General features: G+C 44.3%; 1 protein-coding gene across 1 annotated transcript in view; it reads left to right on the top strand.

Moving 5' to 3' along the window:
• MYO7A (myosin VIIA) overlaps positions 1-22,891 on the top strand; it is a 151,756-nt gene that overhangs the window by 42,626 nt on the left and 86,239 nt on the right. The window contains exons 25-34 of the mRNA XM_078784432.1: positions 9,523-9,729; positions 10,347-10,520; positions 10,612-10,707; positions 11,740-11,867; positions 16,717-16,843; positions 17,142-17,261; positions 19,657-19,830; positions 20,138-20,365; positions 21,944-22,114; positions 22,348-22,465. Coding sequence (XP_078640558.1) covers positions 9,523-9,729; positions 10,347-10,520; positions 10,612-10,707; positions 11,740-11,867; positions 16,717-16,843; positions 17,142-17,261; positions 19,657-19,830; positions 20,138-20,365; positions 21,944-22,114; positions 22,348-22,465 — 1,543 coding nt within the window. The remainder of the gene's footprint in view (positions 1-9,522; positions 9,730-10,346; positions 10,521-10,611; positions 10,708-11,739; positions 11,868-16,716; positions 16,844-17,141; positions 17,262-19,656; positions 19,831-20,137; positions 20,366-21,943; positions 22,115-22,347; positions 22,466-22,891) is intronic.

The following is a 22,891-nucleotide window of genomic DNA, read 5'->3' as shown; positions in this document are numbered from 1 at the left end:
AGAAGAAAGGCGGGCAAGGGGGTTACCAAGGGGAGATGCAGAAAATAGGGCAAAATGGAGAACAGTCATGGGGACCGCAAGGCTAACCCCCGCTCTTGCAGGGAAAATGGCCTTAAAATGCCTGTTGTTGTTGTTTGTTGTAATTCATTCAGGATTTTGTAAATTAATTTTAAAAACATGCAAGTGGAGACTGCATATCATTGTAGACGGAATGATGATTGTATTGAGGATGATAATTATGACAATGAAACAAAGTTGTGGATTATTTCCTCTACGATAGCCAGAGTTATGGAAGAGCGTGGCTCTTTTAGTGCATACAGTATATAAGCACTATATTATGAAAGGTACTCAGACAGTACATCCAAATCTGAAATGAACTTTTCCATCCTGTTTGTTTTCCCAACCTGGAGTCCTTCAATGCATGAAATGGTCCCCTACAAGCCCAGATCTCGGTATTATTGAAGCTATGTGGGACTATTTAGGCAAAGAAAAGACAAAAATAATTCCAACAACTTAGATGCTCTTTGGAAGGTCTTGGAATAAGTGTGGGAGACCATTCCATGAGAGTTTATGACAAAATTATTTGAAAGTGTCCCGAGAAGAATTGCAATGGTTTTTAAGGAAGAGGATGGACATAGATGCTATTCGTATATATTGTCGCGTAACCGTGATTAACACCACAGAGTACGGATGACCGATTTGCGAGACTTTAACTCCCGAGGCGAACACTCAATGGCGGACTCACGTTCAACACCAACGCGCGAAATGGCGGGACGCAGCGAAGGCTCCGCAGCCTTATCTATTAAAATGAAACACCCAGGAAACTGCGTTCAAATATGTACAGAAAATAATATAAGGATTTATTATTAAAAGTAAAGCCAGTGAAAAAGCACGCGCCGGTAATACTAATAACTAAATCGGGACGTCCCCACACGACTGATATCAGACACAAAACGAGGGAGATTAATACGAAAATAACAAGTCACGTCGTGTGCAGTGTACGCGGATCCGGGCTTATCTGTCTTTGTCGTCTTTGTGGCTGCCGTCCAACACCGCTCCTTTCGGCCCGATCGCACACCTCGCTCCAAGTTCCACGGCCCTCTGCCTCCGCCTCCAAGCGCCACCAGGCCTCGTCGGTCCAACGCAGGGCTGCACGAAGCAACCAAAAACCAAGTGCCAACTGCCAACTGCTGAGTGCCGAGTGCCAACTGCCAACTGCAACGAGCTGTGGTCACGAACTGTAGAAAATGGCACGAACCGTCAACTGCCACGAGCTCTCACTTCTCTCAACTGCCACTCCGGTACCGAACTGGGACGCTCTACTCAACTGTTCAACGAACTGGGACGACTCGAGATCAGATCGCAACTGGCGAAAATGGCGTCCGACCGTCGCATATATCTCTCCCCGATGACGTCACATTCGCGCACTCCTCAGCCAATCATATGGTCCCAGCTCGCCGGTCACGCCCTCTACGGCATGCGACTCCTAACATCTCCCCCGTTACGCGACCCTGCGGTCCTGGCATAACACGTGCCGGCCCGGTTTGTAGGCCTTGGGAGGTGTACACGGTGGCGGCCAATTGTGGTGGTGTTTTTGGCCTGGTTTCCTGTCAATTTAATACGAAGTCCTTGTCAGGGAAAGGGGATTATTTAATGTTGCGCTAAGGACCTAACTAATGTTTATGTGGTTTGCAGTGCCATAAAGGACAAAGGTTTGATTACTAGGTGATACTCACAGGGGCGTTACCTTTAACCCCTCACTATTTAACACTCGAATCTCCAGGTAGATCCACACTCATACATCTTACCCCGACAACCGCCTAAACATCAATAACTTATTACATGTAGAGTCCCTGTCACGACAGCCGAATACCTACCTATTCAGATCTACCTAGCTCTAGATGTTGCATTACCAAATTCATAACACAGCCCCCCCCCTGGAACCGTAGCTCCTGCAAGGTTCACCGCAGGGCTACCATTCCAGCCTTAACACTTACTGTCACACGCTTAATTAACCTACGAAATAAATCAGGAAGGGCTGTGGGAAGTGAGTCGGACTACCTACCTACACTTCCTTAACATGCTGAACCCCTTAACCATCATGCAAGTATGTACATCTTCTTCCTTGTTCCTGTGGAGGGGAGGAAACAACAACACACAACACTAACTTAACCACAAAACTTAACCATCTTTCCAAAACTCAAAACTCTAACCTTTGTACATACCCCGGTCTACAGACCGCGTCCCCCGGTGGATGCCACAAGACTCAACCTTACCTGCGGGGCCATCCCCAATGCATCCCACTAAATTTTCACGGGCCCTGTCCAGATGTTACAGGTGAGTGACACGGCTCGGTGGATTTCGCCCACATTCATGCAACACAGACCCCTTAACCACTCATTCTCATTCCATAGGTCATCAAGGCATTTCAAAAATCAACAAAGCACTTATTTCCAATACACCCCCTGCAGGACCATGGCATTGATGTCATTCACGTGTGTGTGCATTCCTCAACTAGGCAGCGGGGAGGTACCGCACAAAAGATGGTGGGGGCGCATCAGGCTGTGGTGCCCGCAGTCCCAAAAACAAGTCAACCGACTTACAAATTCATTGCCCCCCCCCCCCCTTTACCTCTTGGCCCCATGACAGCCCAACAGCCCCTTTCCGCCGTTACCTCGCCGGTGAGGGTCTCCACACACCCCAGGCTCCTTTGCCTCCTGCTTTCGCGCAGCAACACGGGTCACCGGGGGACTTCCTCACCCCGCGGCGCCCAACCAGACCCTCCACCGACGAGCTCCAATTTCCAGTTACCACCGGCTGCCAGGGGTAATTGCCGCAGAGGGGGGCCCGCAGGCATCGCTCCTCAGAGCTTGCTCTGTACCTGCGGACACACACACCTTCCCCACCCACAAGACTCCAAAACACACTTCCTCCCCCGCTGCCATTCAATTCTCCACACAACTCAGCACAATTCAGTACAATTCATAGATGTTGTAAAAGGTGTTACAAGGCTTGCCATGGCCTGCCAATGTGAAATCCCATTCACAGTTCGAATCATTGAATCCTTACACATTTCCATTAGCACATTTCCAAAAAAGCACAATTATCACCCTTCATTATCTCCAATAATCATCACTCACTCTCCAGGTTCCATTCTCACAACCACATCAAAACACAGAACCACAACACAAAAACATACGCCACCCACAGGACACTGTGGCTCCCATTCCATCCCCTCACCGGCCATGTCATCACTCTCACCCGCCTCCCAACTCCAATTTACATGTCCCCAATTTCCAAAGCAAGTCCTGAAGCCTGGGACAGTACTCCTCAAAACACTCACCTCAAGTGCAGGTAGTTGCAGGTTGGTCAGGTCCAAGAGTGTCATCCACCCTTCACAATCCCAAAATTTCACATTGGGCCTACCAAATACTTCCAAATTTCTCTTTTGTCCCCACTACACTGGCAGGTATGTGGATCCGCATCCAACGGTGATCATCACTACACAACTACCTGTGGCCACGACAGCTCTGCACCTCTACCGTGCAAGGGTCACCGGGACAAGGTGAGCAGTCAAAACGCCAACATGGCCCATGAGTGTCCATAAGGGCGCGACCCACCATCCATCCTTCGGCCCCCCTGCGAGGAACACAGCTGCAGCAGCCCCAGCTGGCCAATGTGGTGAGCACTTGCTGCCACAACACACACTACCGCACACACAACCTCGGCCCTGGGGGGCACGGTCGCAGTGCGTGGCATCCCTACAGCCACGTCCCCTGCACCTCCCCATCATCCCCCAGTCCGACTACAGAACTGCAGCCCCCCAGTGCTCACCCACACTTGACCACACCAAGGTCCAGTCAACAGCCATGCTCCACCAGGAGACCCACCCAGAAGACATGGTCCACACACCTCGGACACGCACAGCACCACGTTGACCCTCAGGCTACACAACTACATCCCCATCATCCCGCGTCCCAAATATCAGCACAGTTGCCCCCGCAACCAGTTGAAAGCTGTGTCTTGCTACCCTATTAATTTCATCACAGCCTCCAACACTTTGGTCTACACACCTGGATCAATAATGGCGTCACTGTACAGTGTCCACCATGGCATTTCACAATCCACCCTTAAATTTCCATCTAACCCACAGATTACCCATGCCAACCATTTGTCACATTTCACTAACCTCACCAAAGAAGGATGCTTTGCCATACACATGCCAGCCGAGCATGGCCCATATGCTCGGCTCGTTACACATCTCCCGATTCACATCCCCATGGCTCTCTTCCCAACCCGAGAGTCCATAAATCATAACGGAGCATCTGTGGAAGGTCACTCACACCATCACGTTCCACAGATGCCCCAATGGTTGTCCGGCAGGCTATCTCCATCCCTGTCCATTCGGTTTGACCCGCGTCCATAGACCAACCACCATGCCAGGTCACCACATGCTGGTTGTCCCAGAGTCCCTGGAGGAGAGTGCCAGGCCGCATGCCCGGGTGGTCACCACATCAGTCCCAAGTTGGCCGTCCACAGTGCCACCACCAAAGCGCGACCCACAACACCTCCCCCTAGTGGTCCTCAATATTTGCCATCCCAGGCTTGAGAAACCACCTCGGACCTCCCTGGAGGTCTTAACCCCCACCAGGGTCCGGTGACCCTGCCGGCCCGAGCCACCAGCTCGGACGGCGCCCCGACGGACAAGGGACGCCACACTCCACCAGACCCCCCGTGGGACCCAGGTCGTACCTCGACACCCAAGGCTGGACCCCACGTCCAAATCTCGCCATCACAGCCCCCCAGCTGGCTGGCATACCCAAATTTTGAAAGGGGCAACTTTTGCCCGAGGCCATCACCCATGACCTCTCCATATCCAGATCCCGCAGCCTGGGGACCAATCCAAACCATGGCTGCTCCAAATCAATTTCCCATTGTAATTTTATTTTACAAATTTTCATTCCCACTGCCATTCCGCAGCTGCAGGGAACAACCTCTACCACCGGTTGTTCTGCCCCTCCCTGCAGTTGATCCAAATTCCCTACAGGGACCAAATCTCCAGAAGCTCTATCTCCCGATCCTCCAAGATCCAAATCCAGCCCGGAGCCAACACACTCCCCCAACTGGTTGTCCAATTTTGGAGCCTCTGTTTCCAAATAGCAGTGTACAGTGAGCGTCCCCTCGGTCATTCCAACCACCTCCTCGGACCAACTCACCTCTTCCCCCAGACTCCTTTGGGCCTGAACAAGCTCTACCTCCATGGGACTGTCACAGGTCTCCAGCCGCTGGATCAAATCATCCTCATCATTACAAATCATTCCTGGCCCCGCCAGGCTTTGATCAATATCCCCAATAAATACCTGGTCCGGCTCCATTGCACGGACCCCCAAAAACTCTACCCCCTCTTGCTCCGCACCACCGCCCTGGTGCTGCACAATTCCAAATTCATCCCCCGGTTGGGGTGTTGTGACATCCACACGGTCCCGATAAACAACCAGGCCAGAATGTGGGAAACATTCCCCATTACAACTCTCACATTCCAAATTTCCTTCCCCGCTCACCTGTGGACTCTCCACGTTTACCTGCAGGCATTCCCCCTCTACCTGTACACATTCCCCATCCACCTGTGGACATTCCCCATCCACCTCTGCACCTGCAGTCTCCCCATTTACTTCAATTGCCATTCCCTGTGCAATTCCCAATTTTGCCATTCCCGGCTCCTGAGCCCCGTGCACATCTGCATGGGCCGTACTCTCTCCCATTCCCAATTTAGCTTCACCCCGTTCCGATTCAATTTTTGCCACCTTTGGCTTCTCCTGTGCCCCCGTTTGAGTTTCTACTTTACCCTCAAATTTCCCCAGTCTGTCCGTAATTTGGTTTTGCACTCTCCCTTCTATGCCATCAATTCGTTCCCCCAGCTGCTGTGCCATTTCCCCAATTTTTCCTTCCAATTGTTCATTCCTTTCCTTTATTTCATTCCCTTGTTCATTCATTTGTTCATTCATCACCTCCATTTTTCCCTCCAATCCATCGATTTTGCTGACCATCCCTTTGATTTGTTCTTTCAATCCCTCCTTTAATCCTTCAATTTTATCACTCTGGGCATTCAGTTCCCCTTTTACCCCATCAATTTTATTTCCCAACCCATCAATTTTTCGAAGCAATTGACCCAACATCTGGTCGGTTGTCGGGGCCGTTCCTACTGCTCCCGACTCCCCGGTGGGGGAGGGGGATAAGTTGGTGCTCGGGACGAGGGAGGTTCCAAGGCTCACCTCTGCATCTAATTCCCCTATTTCCGGCTCACTCCCGACGCTGACGGAGGCCTCGCTGCGTACTTCCATCTCATCAATTTCCGACATCCGCTTTCCGGAAGATTGTTTCCCGCGCGCGTATTTATTTTAATTCCAAAAACACAATTTAAATTTGACGAAGACGCGATATCGCGCTCCGTATGCCCAATTGATTATTAAATTTCTCCGCCTCGCCTATCCAAATTTTGCGTTCGAACGTCGGACGCAATGTACGCCCGACCGTGTCGATGTCTCGCCGCGGACAAAAAAAATTTGTCCGACGGATTCGAATCCTACACTCCTGACACCACTTGTCGCGTAACCGTGATTAACACCACAGAGTACGGATGACCGATTTGCGAGACTTTAACTCCCGAGGCGAACACTCAATGGCGGACTCACGTTCAACACCAACGCGCGAAATGGCGGGACGCAGCGAAGGCTCCGCAGCCTTATCTATTAAAATGAAACACCCAGGAAACTGCGTTCAAATATGTACAGAAAATAATATAAGGATTTATTATTAAAAGTAAAGCCAGTGAAAAAGCACGCGCCGGTAATACTAATAACTAAATCGGGACGTCCCCACACGACTGATATCAGACACAAAACGAGGGAGATTAATACGAAAATAACAAGTCACGTCGTGTGCAGTGTACGCGGATCCGGGCTTATCTGTCTTTGTCGTCTTTGTGGCTGCCGTCCAACACCGCTCCTTTCGGCCCGATCGCACACCTCGCTCCAAGTTCCACGGCCCTCTGCCTCCGCCTCCAAGCGCCACCAGGCCTCGTCGGTCCAACGCAGGGCTGCACGAAGCAACCAAAAACCAAGTGCCAACTGCCAACTGCTGAGTGCCGAGTGCCAACTGCCAACTGCAACGAGCTGTGGTCACGAACTGTAGAAAATGGCACGAACCGTCAACTGCCACGAGCTCTCACTTCTCTCAACTGCCACTCCGGTACCGAACTGGGACGCTCTACTCAACTGTTCAACGAACTGGGACGACTCGAGATCAGATCGCAACTGGCGAAAATGGCGTCCGACCGTCGCATATATCTCTCCCCGATGACGTCACATTCGCGCACTCCTCAGCCAATCATATGGTCCCAGCTCGCCGGTCACGCCCTCTACGGCATGCGACTCCTAACATCTCCCCCGTTACGCGACCCTGCGGTCCTGGCATAACACGTGCCGGCCCGGTTTGTAGGCCTTGGGAGGTGTACACGGTGGCGGCCAATTGTGGTGGTGTTTTTGGCCTGGTTTCCTGTCAATTTAATACGAAGTCCTTGTCAGGGAAAGGGGATTATTTAATGTTGCGCTAAGGACCTAACTAATGTTTATGTGGTTTGCAGTGCCATAAAGGACAAAGGTTTGATTACTAGGTGATACTCACAGGGGCGTTACCTTTAACCCCTCACTATTTAACACTCGAATCTCCAGGTAGATCCACACTCATACATCTTACCCCGACAACCGCCTAAACATCAATAACTTATTACATGTAGAGTCCCTGTCACGACAGCCGAATACCTACCTATTCAGATCTACCTAGCTCTAGATGTTGCATTACCAAATTCATAACAATATCAAGGTATTTTGTGTATCAATTTAATTATTTTAATAATATTTTCTTTTTCATAGAGGTTTATTTGCATTGAACACAAAGTTTTCGCTTCCTTATGCATCAGAGTAGAAAAATGCAAAATATCCAAGACTTTTGCACAATAGTGTATATTATATATTCCCACAACAGCAGTGTGTGTGTGTGTGTGTATATATATACACAGCAGATGCATAAGGAAGCGAAAACTTGCATATATATACATATATATATATATATATATATATATATATATATATATATATATATGGGCTTTTCAGCATCCTCCTCCTCCCCTTCCCCTACCCCCCCCCTCCCCCCCACCACTCCCCCTCACAACCCCCACCACAAATATATACATATATATGCATATATATATATATATACATATATATATGTATATATATATGTGTATATATATATATATTTGTATGTATATAGACACAAGGTACAACAGTTTCAACTTGCATATCCGTCACCAACTCGATGAAAGGAGACCCATGAGGACCCCACTGCTGCTGAGAGAGAGACAAAATAAAGCCCGACTGGAGTTTTCCAAAACACACCTGAACAAGCCAAAATCCTTCTGGGAGAATGTCCTGTAGACATATGTGAGCAAATTCGAGCTTTTTTGTAAAGCACATCATCTCTATGTTTACAGAAAACAAGATGAAGCCTTCAAAGAAAAGAGCACTTTCCCTACAGTCAAACATTGAGGAGGTTCAGTGATGTTTTGGGGTTGCTGTGCTGCCTCTAGCACTGGGTGCCTTGAATGTGTGCATGGCATCATGAAATCAGGAGATTACCAAGGCATTTTGGAGCGCAATGTTCAACAGTGTCAGAAAGCTGGATCTCCGTCATAGACCATTGGTCTTGCAGCAGGACAATGACTCCAAACACACTTCAAAAAGCACCCAGGAATGGTTCAAGACAAAACGCTTGACTGTTCTGAAATGGCCAGCAATGAGTCTAGATCTAAATCCCATTGAACACCTGTGGGGAGATTTGAAAACAGCAGTTGGGAGGAGGCACATTTCAAATCTGCGAGAACTGGAGCAGTTTGCACAAGAGGAGTGGGCCAAACTGCCAGTAGAGAGGTGTAGGAAACTCATTCATGGCGACAGGAAATGCTTGACTGCAGTTATTTTGTCCAAAGTCTGTGCTACCAAATATTAAGTCTAGGGTGTCAATAATTTTGTCAATGCCATTTCTTTTTATTTTCTGATTTAAAAGGATATATTAGGTTCTGAATCAAAAACAAAGGTTCTGTAATATTCACAGTGAAATAAAGAAATGTGAAGACCAAATACTTTTGTCAATTTGAATGTATTTTTCGGGAAAATTGTGAGTTATTTTAAAAAAATGCAAGGGTGCCAATATTTTTGGCCATGACTATATATATATATATATATATATTAAGGAGCTTTGAATATATGGTGTAATATATATTCAAATCACCCTGTCAAAAATGGAATGAATAGTTAGTTGTGAATTAATAGCCCTGCATTTTCCTTGCAGTTGCAAAATATTTACACGTATTAATAAGCTTTATAGAGCATTGCTTTGGTAACAGAACATGAATTTGTATTTTTACATGGAGCAATGAGTTCATTGCCTCTTCCTGCTCCTCAGGACCTGGCAATAGACAGGCAGGGAATGGAAGTTGATGAGATTGATGAGGCACCACTGCTGCCCATTGATGAGGAAGATGAGGACCTTGCAGACTACCAATTCTCCAAGCTTGCTGCCACCTACTTCCAAGCATCGGCGTCGGCTTCACATATTCGCCGCAGGCTCAAGACTTCCCTCCTCTACCTTGAGGATGAAGCAGACCAGCAGGTACGGTTTTGGCTGGTCACTGCAAAAACAGTTTTTTTGTAATAGTATCACCATCTATCTTTTTGTCATAATGTTTAAAAAAATTTTAAGACATCCAAACATAAGGATTTTTACTTTCAGTAGGAATTATTCACGATAGAGTGCACATTCACACGCACAATAGAAAGACAAAAAATGAAGTTAAAAAAAAATCAACAGAACGACCATTTCTCCAGCATCAGAAGATAAATTAATCTACAGCAAAGAAACTTCACTTACCTCTGCATGTTGAGGCACAGTGATATGGTGGTTTATCATAGAATGATGTAGCCACTGTTTTTCTTTTTTCTGAGGAATTTATTTGAAAAAATTATGTGTGTGGAACAAATACGATGCTGGAAATCCTTACCTTACAGGCCACATTCATTTCTGGGACATTGCTAATTGGAATAGCCAAGGTGATGGGAGTATGAGTACTGCTACACAGATGTCTTTTGATTTATGATCAGCCTATATGATGAAAGTGACACTGCAATGATGCACTGGGTATTCTTTGGTCAATTTATATATCAAAGGAATTGGATGGAGGGTTTTAGTACAATATCTCCAGCCTCTTGGGCACTGCTTTTCACTTGTAGGCTGCACTGGTGGTCTGGTTGACCATCTTGCGGTTCATGGGAGACTTGCCAGAGCCTGGATACCCTTCAGGGAATTTCCAGGGTATGCAGGCTGTGCCTGTGATGGAACAGATCCATGAGACTATTGGAAGGCGGGTGTATTGCCATGATGAGACTGCACTTCTTCAGAACAAGGTTGGTAACTTTTTCAATTAACTGGATATTTAAACGAAAAACAAATGGCGTGCACGTTACTGAAATATCCGAATTATTTGTACTCTGCCAGGTGGACTCCAGAAACCGCCATGGAAGCCAGATGGAAGCATTGAGGATCAAGCTGATGTCCATGACTTTGAGAAGGAAGTCCAAGATGACGGAAGAGGTATGTATGAGGCATCATCTATGTACATGTTAGCACACTTTTAATTATTTTACAGTGATCTCAGACTCAGGGATTAGCTCGTGCATAAATATAAAATTCTGGACAATATCATTAGGAAAAAATCAATGTGTACTTACTTGGTTTGTTAGGACAATATGAAATTCTGACAAATAAAGAGTAAAGTATATGGGATTTGAAAATTGGATGCCAGCAAAATTACCCACAAGTATGTGTTTAGCAAGAACAACAAGCAGACTAACTCCCACCACCACCACCACAATTACCACTCGAATTCCTTAAAACCGTACTCAATCTAAATGGAACTCTTCCTTTATCGCCTCGACAGGACACGAGTCTTGCAACTTCATCACTCGCAAGCTGCAATGGCTGTTTGGCAGAACTAACATAGAGTGAATACATCAAGGCCTTCAGATTTCCCAGTAAACCCTTTCATGAACCCTATAGTTTTTAAGGGAGAGTTTTGAGTTTAATATTAATTTAAATGAATGAGTCTCAAGTGTCAGTGATTGAATTTTCATCTGTTCTGACTTAAGTGATGTTCTGAGTAAATAATAGATCGAGATATGCCTGCCATATATTTAATAACATCGCCCTTAATAACGTACTTGTAACATTTAAAGAAGAGGGATTGGGCACTTGTAATTGAGGCAACAAAATCCTAAATCAGGTGCCTCGGCAAAAATCTGTAAACTCGGTACTTGTCACCAAATCACTGCTACATTACAGTCCTACAGTGGGTCTTAGGAAGAATGAAGATGATTACATTGTGGGAATTTCCAGGCTAACCATTAGGCTTTCAAGGTGTTCCATCAAAGGTCTGGGACTAAACATCTGGTAGTTGTGATAAGAAAGATTCACTATAACCATCATTTGCATTTGAGACAACTCTTTCTTATTTTCTGATGAGGTAGTTTTCCATCCACATCCTACAAAACCTTGGTCTGCTTGGCTTTTTTCATGGGTTTTTATTGACCTTGACCTCTGCTTTTATTGGCTGGATTACCTGTACAGGTGGCAAAGCAGCTGGGCAGGGTGGAGAACCATGCGCTAGGTAGCATCCCGTTTGAGGAGCGGCCCACATCGAACCTCGAAAAGCTGCACTTTATCATCGGCAACAGCATCCTCAGGCCCGGAATCCGGTACTTAAGATGTGTAGTAAGACTTTCTTGGGCAATATGCAGGACCTTTTGAATTGCACCACATTTGCAGAATGGAGTGTCTTTCATCCCTCAATTATGAAGGAAGTAGTTGCATCTTCCATGTGTTGTTCTTATTCAGATCAATGCAGTGCAAAGAAGTCTTCTTGGTAGCTAGGAGCCAGGTATTTTGGTCATGGGGTCGCCAACAAGTTCCTTATTGGGAACATCACAATATAGCCACGCATCACACCACTCAGTGGTTATATGCCCTTTTCAGAGCGCAGAAGCCTTTCTCCGTATATCAAGAAAGGCTTCCTCGATTTTAGATGGTCGGCAATGATCACTGTTTTGGTGACATTTGGTTTTAGTCGCCATGACTTGAAGTACTTCTCCATGTTCTTGAGATATTCTTCAACGATCATTCCTGCATCTTCCAACCTTGGTGCCTCAATTACTATGGAGATTTAATCTGCATAAATATATTTACAATTTGTTGTTGGTGATGTATCGCCAGTGTAAAGGTTGAAAAGCAGAGGTGCTAGGACAGATCCTTGTGGGAGGCCATTCTTCATCGTTTTCATACAGCTTATATTGTCACCAAGATGTATACAAAACTTCCTGTCGTTCAGCATGTTACCAAAAAGCCAAATAATAGTTCTGCACTTGAGGGTCTTGGTCTGTTTGAGCAGCAGACCTTTCCTCCAAATGGGATCGTACATGGAAGATGGGTCAATGAAGGCCGCTGCTGTTTTCAGCTTCGGCTAAAATCCAGCTTCTATGTGGCTAGTTAGTGCCAAGACATGGTAACAGCAGTTATGGCTTGGCCTAAAACTTGCCTGCTCATGTGGGATAACTTGCTCGAGGATGGGTGTTAGCCTTTCCAGGATAAGTTTTTCCAAGAGTTAATAGCAAGAACTAAACAGGGATCGAGGTCGGTAGTTTCCGCAGTCATAAGAATTTCTTTCTCGGTTTAAAAATGGCAATGACTTTGGCACTCTTCTATTCATTGGGTATAATGCCAGTTGCGAATATGTGGGAGAAAAAGTTTGCCATCCATGTGAATTCCCTTTCCCCAAGATGTTTAAGGAATTTGGGTAAGTTGCGATCAGTTCCTGCTGCTTTTCCTGACTTGGTATATGATAGCCCTCCGCTTACCTCCCAGACAGAAAATAATGTACACTACAGAGTGTGATTTGGGGTTTACAGGCAGACATTGCAGTGTGGAGTTATATATGCATGAGATATCTGGTGGTTTCATCCACTGGAACTTTGGAATTGGCAATTAACCTAGTGACATTGGTATTTGGACTAACCTTAGGTGTGAGATAAACTGATAGGGAAACTGCTCCAAGGTTTAGTAATATCCTCCATGCTTTTCAGCTTGATTTTGTGAAGCCTAATCCTATTGTTTCACGCCATCTTTACCTTCTTGCCATGTCAAGAGATTTCAGCAGAGCCGCACAAGTATCAGAGTTTTTATCCAATTTATACTGCTTAATAATGGTCTTTGCTCTGTGTTTACCAGAACAGGGTATAGGCGTTCCTCAAGTCCTGATAGATACTGTTGTTGATACACCTGATAGATAGATACAGCTTCCTTGAGCAGCCCCACAAAGTGGCTGTAATTGACTGGATTTGGTGGAATGCCGCAAAGAGTTTTTTTTCAATATATACCTTGAAACCTGTCCAGTCGGCTGATCAGAAATTACACCTAGGTTTGGGGGTTGATCTCAAAGCTGAAACTTGGAGACCTATATGGATAACTATTGGCTGGTGTTGGCTATTGGGGATAGGAGAATATTTGCGTATTTTGACATGAAGCACAGGTCTGGGCCTTTTTCCAGCATGCTTTCCAGGCATTTTAAATATGAAATAGGCAAAGCCTAGAAACTAACAAAACCCTTCAGAATTACCCTTTATAACCCATTAGAATTACCCATTAGAATTACCCTTTAGAACCCCTAATAATTCAACTTAGTGGGTTAGAAAGGTTCTTCTTCTTCATTTTAATGGATGGACGGACAAAGCCAGATATTGAAGAAGCTTCACCGCTTAGAAATGTACCAGCCAGTTTGGCATAATATTGTCACGTCCGCGGACGATTAACACCGGCCTCAGACGGATAGCCGAATGGTTAACTTTCGAAAGTTTGAAAGGCAGCAGTTCGAAACTTAGTGGTACTTTTTGGCGTGTGTGGGACGGGAAGGAACTGAGGACTTACCTGTATGACGGCACACAGGGTTAATCCGAAAACCACAACAAATAAACGAACACCACAAATGAAATTCCAGGATCCCAGGCCGGCACCCTAACTGCTAAGCCAACATCTCGCAGACTCACAACGACACGACAGGGGAAACGATAAAATATATGAAAATCCCTTTTTAATGTGCCGGCACTCAGCTTTGGCTTCAATGGGGAGCTGGGTGGACGGTGATCCTTGAAGCCGCCGCGCGGGAAGCGCAAAAGATGGTGCGGAGTCGTTGGTGCTTCGTATGCAGCCTGGGGCTGCTTGGCTGCATCATTTTCTGGGGGCAAGGCTATGCCGCTGATGCAATGCCCCTCATTGCCAGTCAGCTGGTACCTCATAAGGACGACAGTAAGGGCATTGATAGCATGACTTCCTGCCAGCTTGAAGAAGCCTTCCACGTTTAATGCATAATAAGCAGTGAAGTACCTATCATTTGGTATGTTTGGCCCTGAAAATGGTTGTATCCACAACCTTGACGTCTTTTCAACACAGGTCGGCACTCCACCGAAGACGTCGTAGGCATAGTGATGACTTTCAATTATATTCTTGTGAAAGATACCATGGTATCTTTAACATCCATGTTCATGTTGAGATGCACATGGGTTCTCCAATCAGTTTTACATCCACGAAGGCCTAGGCGCTGCTGAAAAGGCACCAAATGTCCAGTTCCACCTGTAATCAAGCTGGGAGGAGAAACAAAAGGCTAGAACGTTTTTATTCCACAAATACAGCATTGTAGGATTTCATAAAAGCATGTGAAAAGCTTCCATGTCTAAACATTTTTTTGACTTGTGCCAGAAAATAGTATTCGACGAGAACGACACTCTTCGACGTCGACTGATATGCCTCCGCCCACATTATTACATCATTATAATACTTGTACCAAGTTTGCTTTAAATCCATTCAGCTGTTCTCAAGTTATCACATTTTTACCTGACATGACCTGACATTTGAAGATCCCGATTCGGATCCGGCTCGTATCATTTTTAAAACGATTCTTCACCATTGGGAGATTAGGGCCAAAAACGACACACAGCAGGATATCTCAAAAAGTTGTGGACATATTTAGACGAAACTTGGTGGACCGGTTGTGTGTGTGACAAGGACGATTCGATTCGATTTTGGTGAAGATCTGAATATGGATTCGGATATAAGAATTATTTAATTTTTTAAGTGATTCTTCACCATTGAGTGATTTGGCCAAAAATGATATATTGCAGGATATCTCAAAAGGTTGTGGACATATTTAGACGAAACTTGGTAGACAGGTTGTGTGTGTGACAAGGACGATTCGATTCGATTTTGGTGAAGATCTGAATATGGATTCGGATATGAGAATTATTTAATTTTTTAAGTGATTCTTCACCATTGAGTGATTTGGCCAAAAATGATATATTGCAGGATATCTCAAAAAGTTGTGGACATATTTAGACGAAACTTGGTGGACAGGTTGTGTGTGTGACAAGGACGATTCGATTCGATTTTGGTGAAGATCTGAATATGGATTCGGATATAAGAATTATTTAATTTTTTAAGTGATTCTTCACCATTGAGTGATTTGGCCAAAAATGATATATTGCAGGATATCTCAAAAGGTTGTGGACATATTTAGACGAAACTTGGTAGACAGGTTGTGTGTGTGACAAGGACGATTCGATTCGATTTTGGTGAAGATCTGAATATGGATTCGGATATGAGAATTATTTAATTTTTAAAGTGATTCTTCACCATTGAGTGATTTGGCCAAAAATGATATATTGCAGAATATCTCAAAAGGTTGTGGACATATTTAGACGAAACTTGGTGGACAGGTTGTGTGTGTGACAAGGACGATTCGATTCGATTTTGGTGAAGATCTGAATATGGATTCGGATATAAGAATTATTTAATTTTTTAAGTGATTCTTCACCATTGAGTGATTTGGCCAAAAATGATATATTGCAGGATATCTCAAAAGGTTGTGGACATATTTAGACGAAACTTGGTAGACAGGTTGTGTGTGTGACAAGGACGATTCGATTCGATTTTGGTGAAGATCTGAATATGGATTCGGATATAAGAATTATTTAATTTTTAAAGTGATTCTTCACCATTGAGTGATTTGGCCAAAAATGATATATTGCAGGATATCTCAAAAGGTTGTGGACATATTTAGACGAAACTTGGTAGACAGGTTGTGTGTGTGACAAGGACGGTTCGATTCGATTTTGGTGAAGATCTGAATATGGATTCGGATATGAGAATTATTTAATTTTTCAAGTGATTCTTCACCATTGAGTGATTTGGCCAAAAATGATACATAGCAGGATATCTCAAAAAGTTGTGGACGAATGTGAACGAAACTTGGTGAACAGATTGGGTGTGTGACAAGGACTAATCGATTCGATTTTGGAGAAGATTCAAATACGGATACTTATTGTTATTTGGATTTGATGGATGATTTTGATAAAATGTGATTCTGTATTGTGATTTTCTGCTCTACTCTGGGATACAAAACGTAAACTGTTCACCTAGCGGAGGTATGCTCTCTACCGAGTGCCGTTGTAGTTTGTATTGTATATTTTTTTATATAAATAATGTACATTACTGTTGTTGTAGGAATGAAATTTACTGCCAGATCTGCAAGCAACTGTCTCAAAATCCATCAAAGAGCAGCCATGCTCGTGGCTGGATCCTCCTGTCACTCTGTGTCGGCTGCTTCTCACCAAGCCAGACTTTCATCAAGGTTCGTTAGGATCTTGCCAATGGCTCTGAAGGATGAAACGGTGGTTCATGGTCAGTTTCTCTTTGAGTTTGACCTATGAATAACTACTGTACTGATGTATTCTCTCGGGCTTGAATAAGACTTCTTCGGTGTTTACAAGTACGAGTTATGAGAGCATCTGTGGTGGAACCTTTATTTATCATGCACTTTGATTTGTGATTTAAATTGTTTTTCCTTGATTCTTGACAATTCACAAATTATTATATACGGGTGATGGTGACCAATTCCAATCTGAGGACATATTCTTGTGTCCCAATAGTACCTACGGAACTTTATCAGCGAGGGTCCACCTGGGTATGCACCATACTGTGAGGAGCGGCTCTGTCGAACTGCAATCAATGGGACCCGCACACAGCCCCCGAGTTGGTTGGAACTACAGGTGAGTTTCCTACAGGTATGAATAAGGTGTGGAACCTCAGGTTATTTTTTTTCTGTTTTGTGTCTAAGACTTTTAGGGTAGTATTTATATTACTTGCTAAAAAAAAGTATCGTCTGTGTTTTGCAAGAAGACTAGATGGTCTGAGGTTCAAAGGTCTAAAGGGTACGTTCCAATATTCGTTAATGTCTAAGGGGTTGAAAGGGTCTATTCTCTCAAGCACGTAAAAAGTGTCTAAAAAGGTCTAAGTGGTAAAAAGCTCTATATGGTCAAGGGTCCAAGCTGTCTAACGTATCTGAAAGATGTAAGGGGTCTAAATGGTGTTAATGTCAAAGGGGTCTAAAGGGAGTCAGGGGACTTTAGGGGTGTAAAGGTCTAAATGTAGACTACGGAAGTGGTGGTTGCCTTCCTGGTGTGACGTCACGGATATTCGTGAAGAAGAAGAAGATTTCGCCATTTAATCGCAAAATTACCTAATTTATAAATCGGAAATCGGAAAAAGACCTCATATCTATTTTTTAGGATATCAAGTGATAGATTAGCGTTAAGGTTATCTGAGCATTGGGTTTCCCTTTAAGACCCTAAGACCATTTAGAACCTTAAGACTCGTAAAGACCCCCAATACCCTTCGGAACACCAATACCCTTTAGCACACCAAGACCCCTAACACCCTTAAGAAAGAACCTTAAGACCCACCAATATCCTTTAATACCCCTATGACCCCCAAGGCCCTTAAGACCCCCAAGACTCTGTAACACCCATAAGACACCCAAGACCCCTAAGTCCCCCAAGATCCCAAGACCTTTTAGATCCCCCATGACCCCCAAGACTCCCAAGACCCTTTAGAGCCCTGATACCCTGAAGATCCTTAAGACCTCCAATATGCCAGGATGCCTGCTCAGCCTTCTTGGATATCCTCCTTCCTAGTTCTTATGTTGGTTGCTCTTGTGTATGTATGACAGACTCTTGTTTTTTTGTTTTTTTTTGTATACAAGATCGAGGCTTGTGTAAGCGCTAACATTAATCACAAAAAAAAAAATCAAGTTAGCGGGAGACAAGGGGAGATCTGTGTGAGAGGGGGAGAGCTTGGGGGGAGGAGGCGCAGGAAGGTGGAGGGGAGGGTGGGAGAGGTATAAAACACATGGACACTGCGAGGACTTCCAGGAAAGAAGTCGGAATTTCAAAAAAGTGGTTCTGGGGTGAATTGATGGGGGTAGAAAAGATCAAGGTTTTGGATGGGGGGAGATAAGAAATGGTGCTGAACAGCTGTTTTAAAGACCTGGAGGGAGGAGTGGGATTGAAGAGAGTGAGGGAGTTTGTTCCAGAGGCGGAAGAAAAGAGGAATGAAGGAGTGAAAACCTTTTAGACCTTTTATACCCTTTACACACCTGGAAACTTTAGACCCCACAGATCCTTTAAACAATCTTACCTACATTAACATGACTTTGACACCAAATCAGATTCACACCTGAAGAAAAGGTAGAAAAGTACAGAAAGACAGAGCAGGGTGAGGCTGGTACTGAGCTCTTCACTTAACATTGGGCGGACTTTGTACTGCTCCGTGTTTGCGGCGCGAATGTCTGATCAGGAGCCGGATAGCATGGTAGACAACCGAAGGGTCTTCACTGATGATTGTAAACCATGGGAAGTTCAGCGCAAGTTTGCTCCCGCAGGCAGTGAGGGTGGTGGTCCTTGTGCAGTGAGCGCGAGCGCCATGGCATCCACTCGTCGCGCGAGAGGTTGGTTGCAGCAGTGAAGTTCAGGCAGATGTTTGAAGCATTGCGGTGGTCGAGTGGTGGAGGGACTGTGGTCGAGATGGCGTGGTTGATTATACAGAGCAATGTGATTTCATCATTACCTCATTAAAATGGTGGGATAGTTAACTCTCTTTCCCCTCCTCTATACACCTTAATATTATACCATTCCCAACTTCACCTACTCTTACCTCCTCGTAACCTACTATTCCACCTTCCCAACTTCTCCTTTCACTGCATTCACAATCCCAGTAACAGTGAGAAATGTCTCCCGAGAACAATTATCCAGGTCTATTATCTAACAATTATCTGACTGAGGACCAGGCTGAAAGCTTTTTATTATATACAGGGTGTTCACATAGTCGCGCATCATGGGAAATTATTGAATTTATCTCATGTATTTATTATTGAATGTTTTTTTTGGTTTTTTTTTGGAATGTAGTTTATGCAAACATTCAGAGAAACCTGCTTTTGCGTTTACAAACATGTTTTGAGATTGGTGGGACACATTTTGAACAACTGATGTAGCCAACCTTACAAATAAATGTTTTGCCTTTCATGCGCAACTTTGTGGACACCTGCAGTAGATTGTATTCATAGAACCATTACTCAAGATCCGCATCTTCTTACTTCTGCACCCACAGGCTACCAAATCTAAACGTCCTATCACACTGCCCGTGACATCAATGGATGGGACAACCACCACACTTCGTGCAGATTCTGCCACAACTGCAGCTGAGCTCTGTTCTGCACTGGGGAACCGCATTGGTCTTCAAGATCGTTTTGGATTCTCACTTTACATTGCCCTCTTTGATAAGGTGACCTACAAGCAAACTGCTTTCCTTCATGCCTTCCCTAATTAAAATTATTGACGCAGACATTTCATCACATTATTCAAGAGACGAGACTAGCTTAGCAACAATAGCTCACTTCTGGTGATCCCAGAATGCAAGCTTTGTGACCCAGCTCTTATTCTTTTTCTTCTTCTTTTATATGCAACATATTAATGTGCGTAGCATCATTTTCTGGAGGTGCACCTCTGCTGTTGATGCAATGTGTAGCCCAGCGATATCTCGTGTTATGTCCAGCAATCATATATTGATGCAATAGGTCTGTGTTCAACAGGTGTCCTCTCTTGGCAGTTGTGGTGAGCATGTCATGGATGCCATCTCGCAGTGTGAGCAGTATGCAAAGGAGCGAGGTGGCCAGGAGAGGCATGCGCCTTGGCGCCTCTTTTTTCGAAAGGAAGTCTTCACCCCGTGGCACGACCCCAGTGAAGATTCTGTTGCCACAAACCTCATCTACCAGCAGATTGTGCGCGGCATCAAATATGGAGAATATCGCTGTGAAAAGGTCTTCTTAATCCCGATGATGTAGTGCGATGACAATGCAATTTGAGAATCGTTATTAAGATTATTAATGAAAACTATAACTGAAGGGCCAATCTATGATGGCCACTTAAGTTCTTCTCAAACAGCTCATATAACAATATTCTGTGATAGTTGCATTATTTAAAAAATTATTTTGTGCACACATATATCTTTACAATTGATTTCAAGCTTCAGTTTCCCATCCACTTTTGGACAGGCACACACACCACCAGGGGGCGATATTTCAGCTACATACATACATACATACATACATACATACATACATACATACATACATACAACCATACACGATAGCTGCATTATATATAGTAAGATAATGCAAACTTTCTGTTGTGCTTCCCATCTTCAGAAGCGGCATTAGGGCCATGCAATCCATGCAATTGCATAGGGACACTGATGCAATAAGGGCCCACGTGCGATCCATCGTGGTACGAAATATTTTGAGATGAGGTGGTGGTGGTGGGGGATGGGGGGGTCTCACTTTAGTGGGGAGGGTCGCACAAAACACATAAAACACTTGTGAGTGGTTAAAGGAACACTCCAACTCAAGGAAAAACATGTGATGTGATGAATTGGGGGAGGCGTGGGAAGGGAGAATTCCCACTGTTGTTTAACAAGACAGGACTATTACAAAATTAGGGGGTGAAGTTAGTGGAGAAAGCAGGTTAAGTGGAATAATAACTGTTTAATATACACAAATGCAACAAGAATGACATTACAATTCATTGTGTGATCAACGAAACAACCCTTTGTAAAATATAGTAAATGGACTAATCCATGTGCGAAGTGTGTGGGTGTTGGAGAAGCAAAAGTGTGTTGAAGTTTTTTAAGCAGAAGTGTATTGAAGCAGTTGAAGATTCGCCTTTGTTCATTTGCAGCACAAGACTGCGGGGTAGCATCATTGGCCGAGGGCGCGGATTTGCTGCCAATGCAATGCCATCTGCTGGTTAAGGCAGGAATTTGGAATTTGTTCATGGTGCTGGGGATAGGTCACCTTCTCTTTGCAAAGGCAGCTAAAGATGAAACAAAACGATCTCAATGGCACTGAAAAGCGAAATATAGCTCAACAGAAGGTGGAAATGATTGAAAATCACCAAAATCAACTTTTATTAACAAGCGGTTGAGAATTTGCATCAGCGCCAACTTCCAAACCAGGCGGCGGGGAGTGAAATGAAGTAGCTACAAACTTTATCTTATTACACAATTAGTCTCCCTGGCAAGTTTGGTTGAGATTAGACAATTAACGACTGAATGCATCGGCCACAGACATGTAGAGACAGACAGACAGACACCAAATTGCTTATTTTTATATGACGACGACAGCGGTCCCTACAATACCACAATGTTTTTTTGCATTGGGCCCCCAAATGACTAACGCAGCCATTGCTATCTTCAAGAGAGAATGTCACAGGAGGAAATATTAGGCCGAACATTTGATTTATTGGCAGCCATTTTGATAAAACTATGGTGGAAAACTAATAATTTTGTTGCGAAACTTTCATTTCACTTCTCTCCCTTGCTTTCTTATATCAACCTTTAGGAAGAAGAATTAGCTGAGATTGCAGCCCAACAGTACTATGTTGAGTATGGGCCGGAGATTTTACATCAACGCCTCATCTCTCTAGTTCCTTCGTACATTCCCGACAGGGACATCACGGCTGCGTGGCCTGCCGAAAAGTGGGCTCAGCTCGTTACTGCTGCTCACAAGAAGGTCGGAGAGTATCAGGATCTGTGTGATCAGAACAAGTATCCAATGGGATGGGGGTACTTGTCTTTTTGAGAGTGAAAAGTTGCATCGTAGAAGCGTGACGTTTTCATTGCCTCATACTTTTTAATATCTCTTGTGCACCACAAATGGCTTTAATTTTAGATCCATAAAGATATCGTTCATCAAACCTTTCAAAATATTCGATCTTCTTGTGCAACTGCTGTCATCCCCCACAGGCCGTTTACACAAAACAGCGAGTGAACCTCCAGCAGGTGAAGGAAGACCTGGTCAATTTTGCTCGCCTCAAGTGGCCCCTGCTTTTTTCCCGTTTTTATGAGGCCTTCAGGTTCTCTGGTGTGTTTTCACATTGCAGTGTAGTATCAGCTTACTGATATTCATGATGACATTATCAAGGATGCACTGGAACAATCTTTTTTAAAGGAATAGCATGACAATGCTGGTTCTGACCCCTCTATCAAAATTAATTAAATGATTAATCACTACTCCCCTTTAATTACCATCTTCTAAAACATGACCTTGAGACACACTCTTCTCAAGAATTAATAAAAAAATCAAAATCTCAAAAATGATAATTAATTTTAAAATATCAAAAAGTATCACTCTCCTTTATGGCACTTTGTCCATTTTCACAATTTGTTTATTTCTCCCACAAATTACAAACCATGGAACAAATTACAAACCATGGAACAAATTACAAACCATGGAACAAATTACAAACCATGGAACAAAATTACAAACCATGGAACAAATTACAAACCA

This window comes from Myxine glutinosa, chromosome 9 (genome assembly GCF_964187855.1).
Source record: "Myxine glutinosa chromosome 9, kmMyxGlut1.1, whole genome shotgun sequence".
In the NCBI taxonomy this organism is placed as follows: domain Eukaryota; kingdom Metazoa; phylum Chordata; class Myxini; order Myxiniformes; family Myxinidae; genus Myxine; species Myxine glutinosa.
Note: the sequence above shows the minus strand (reverse complement) of the source record. Positions and strands in the feature narration are given on the sequence as shown.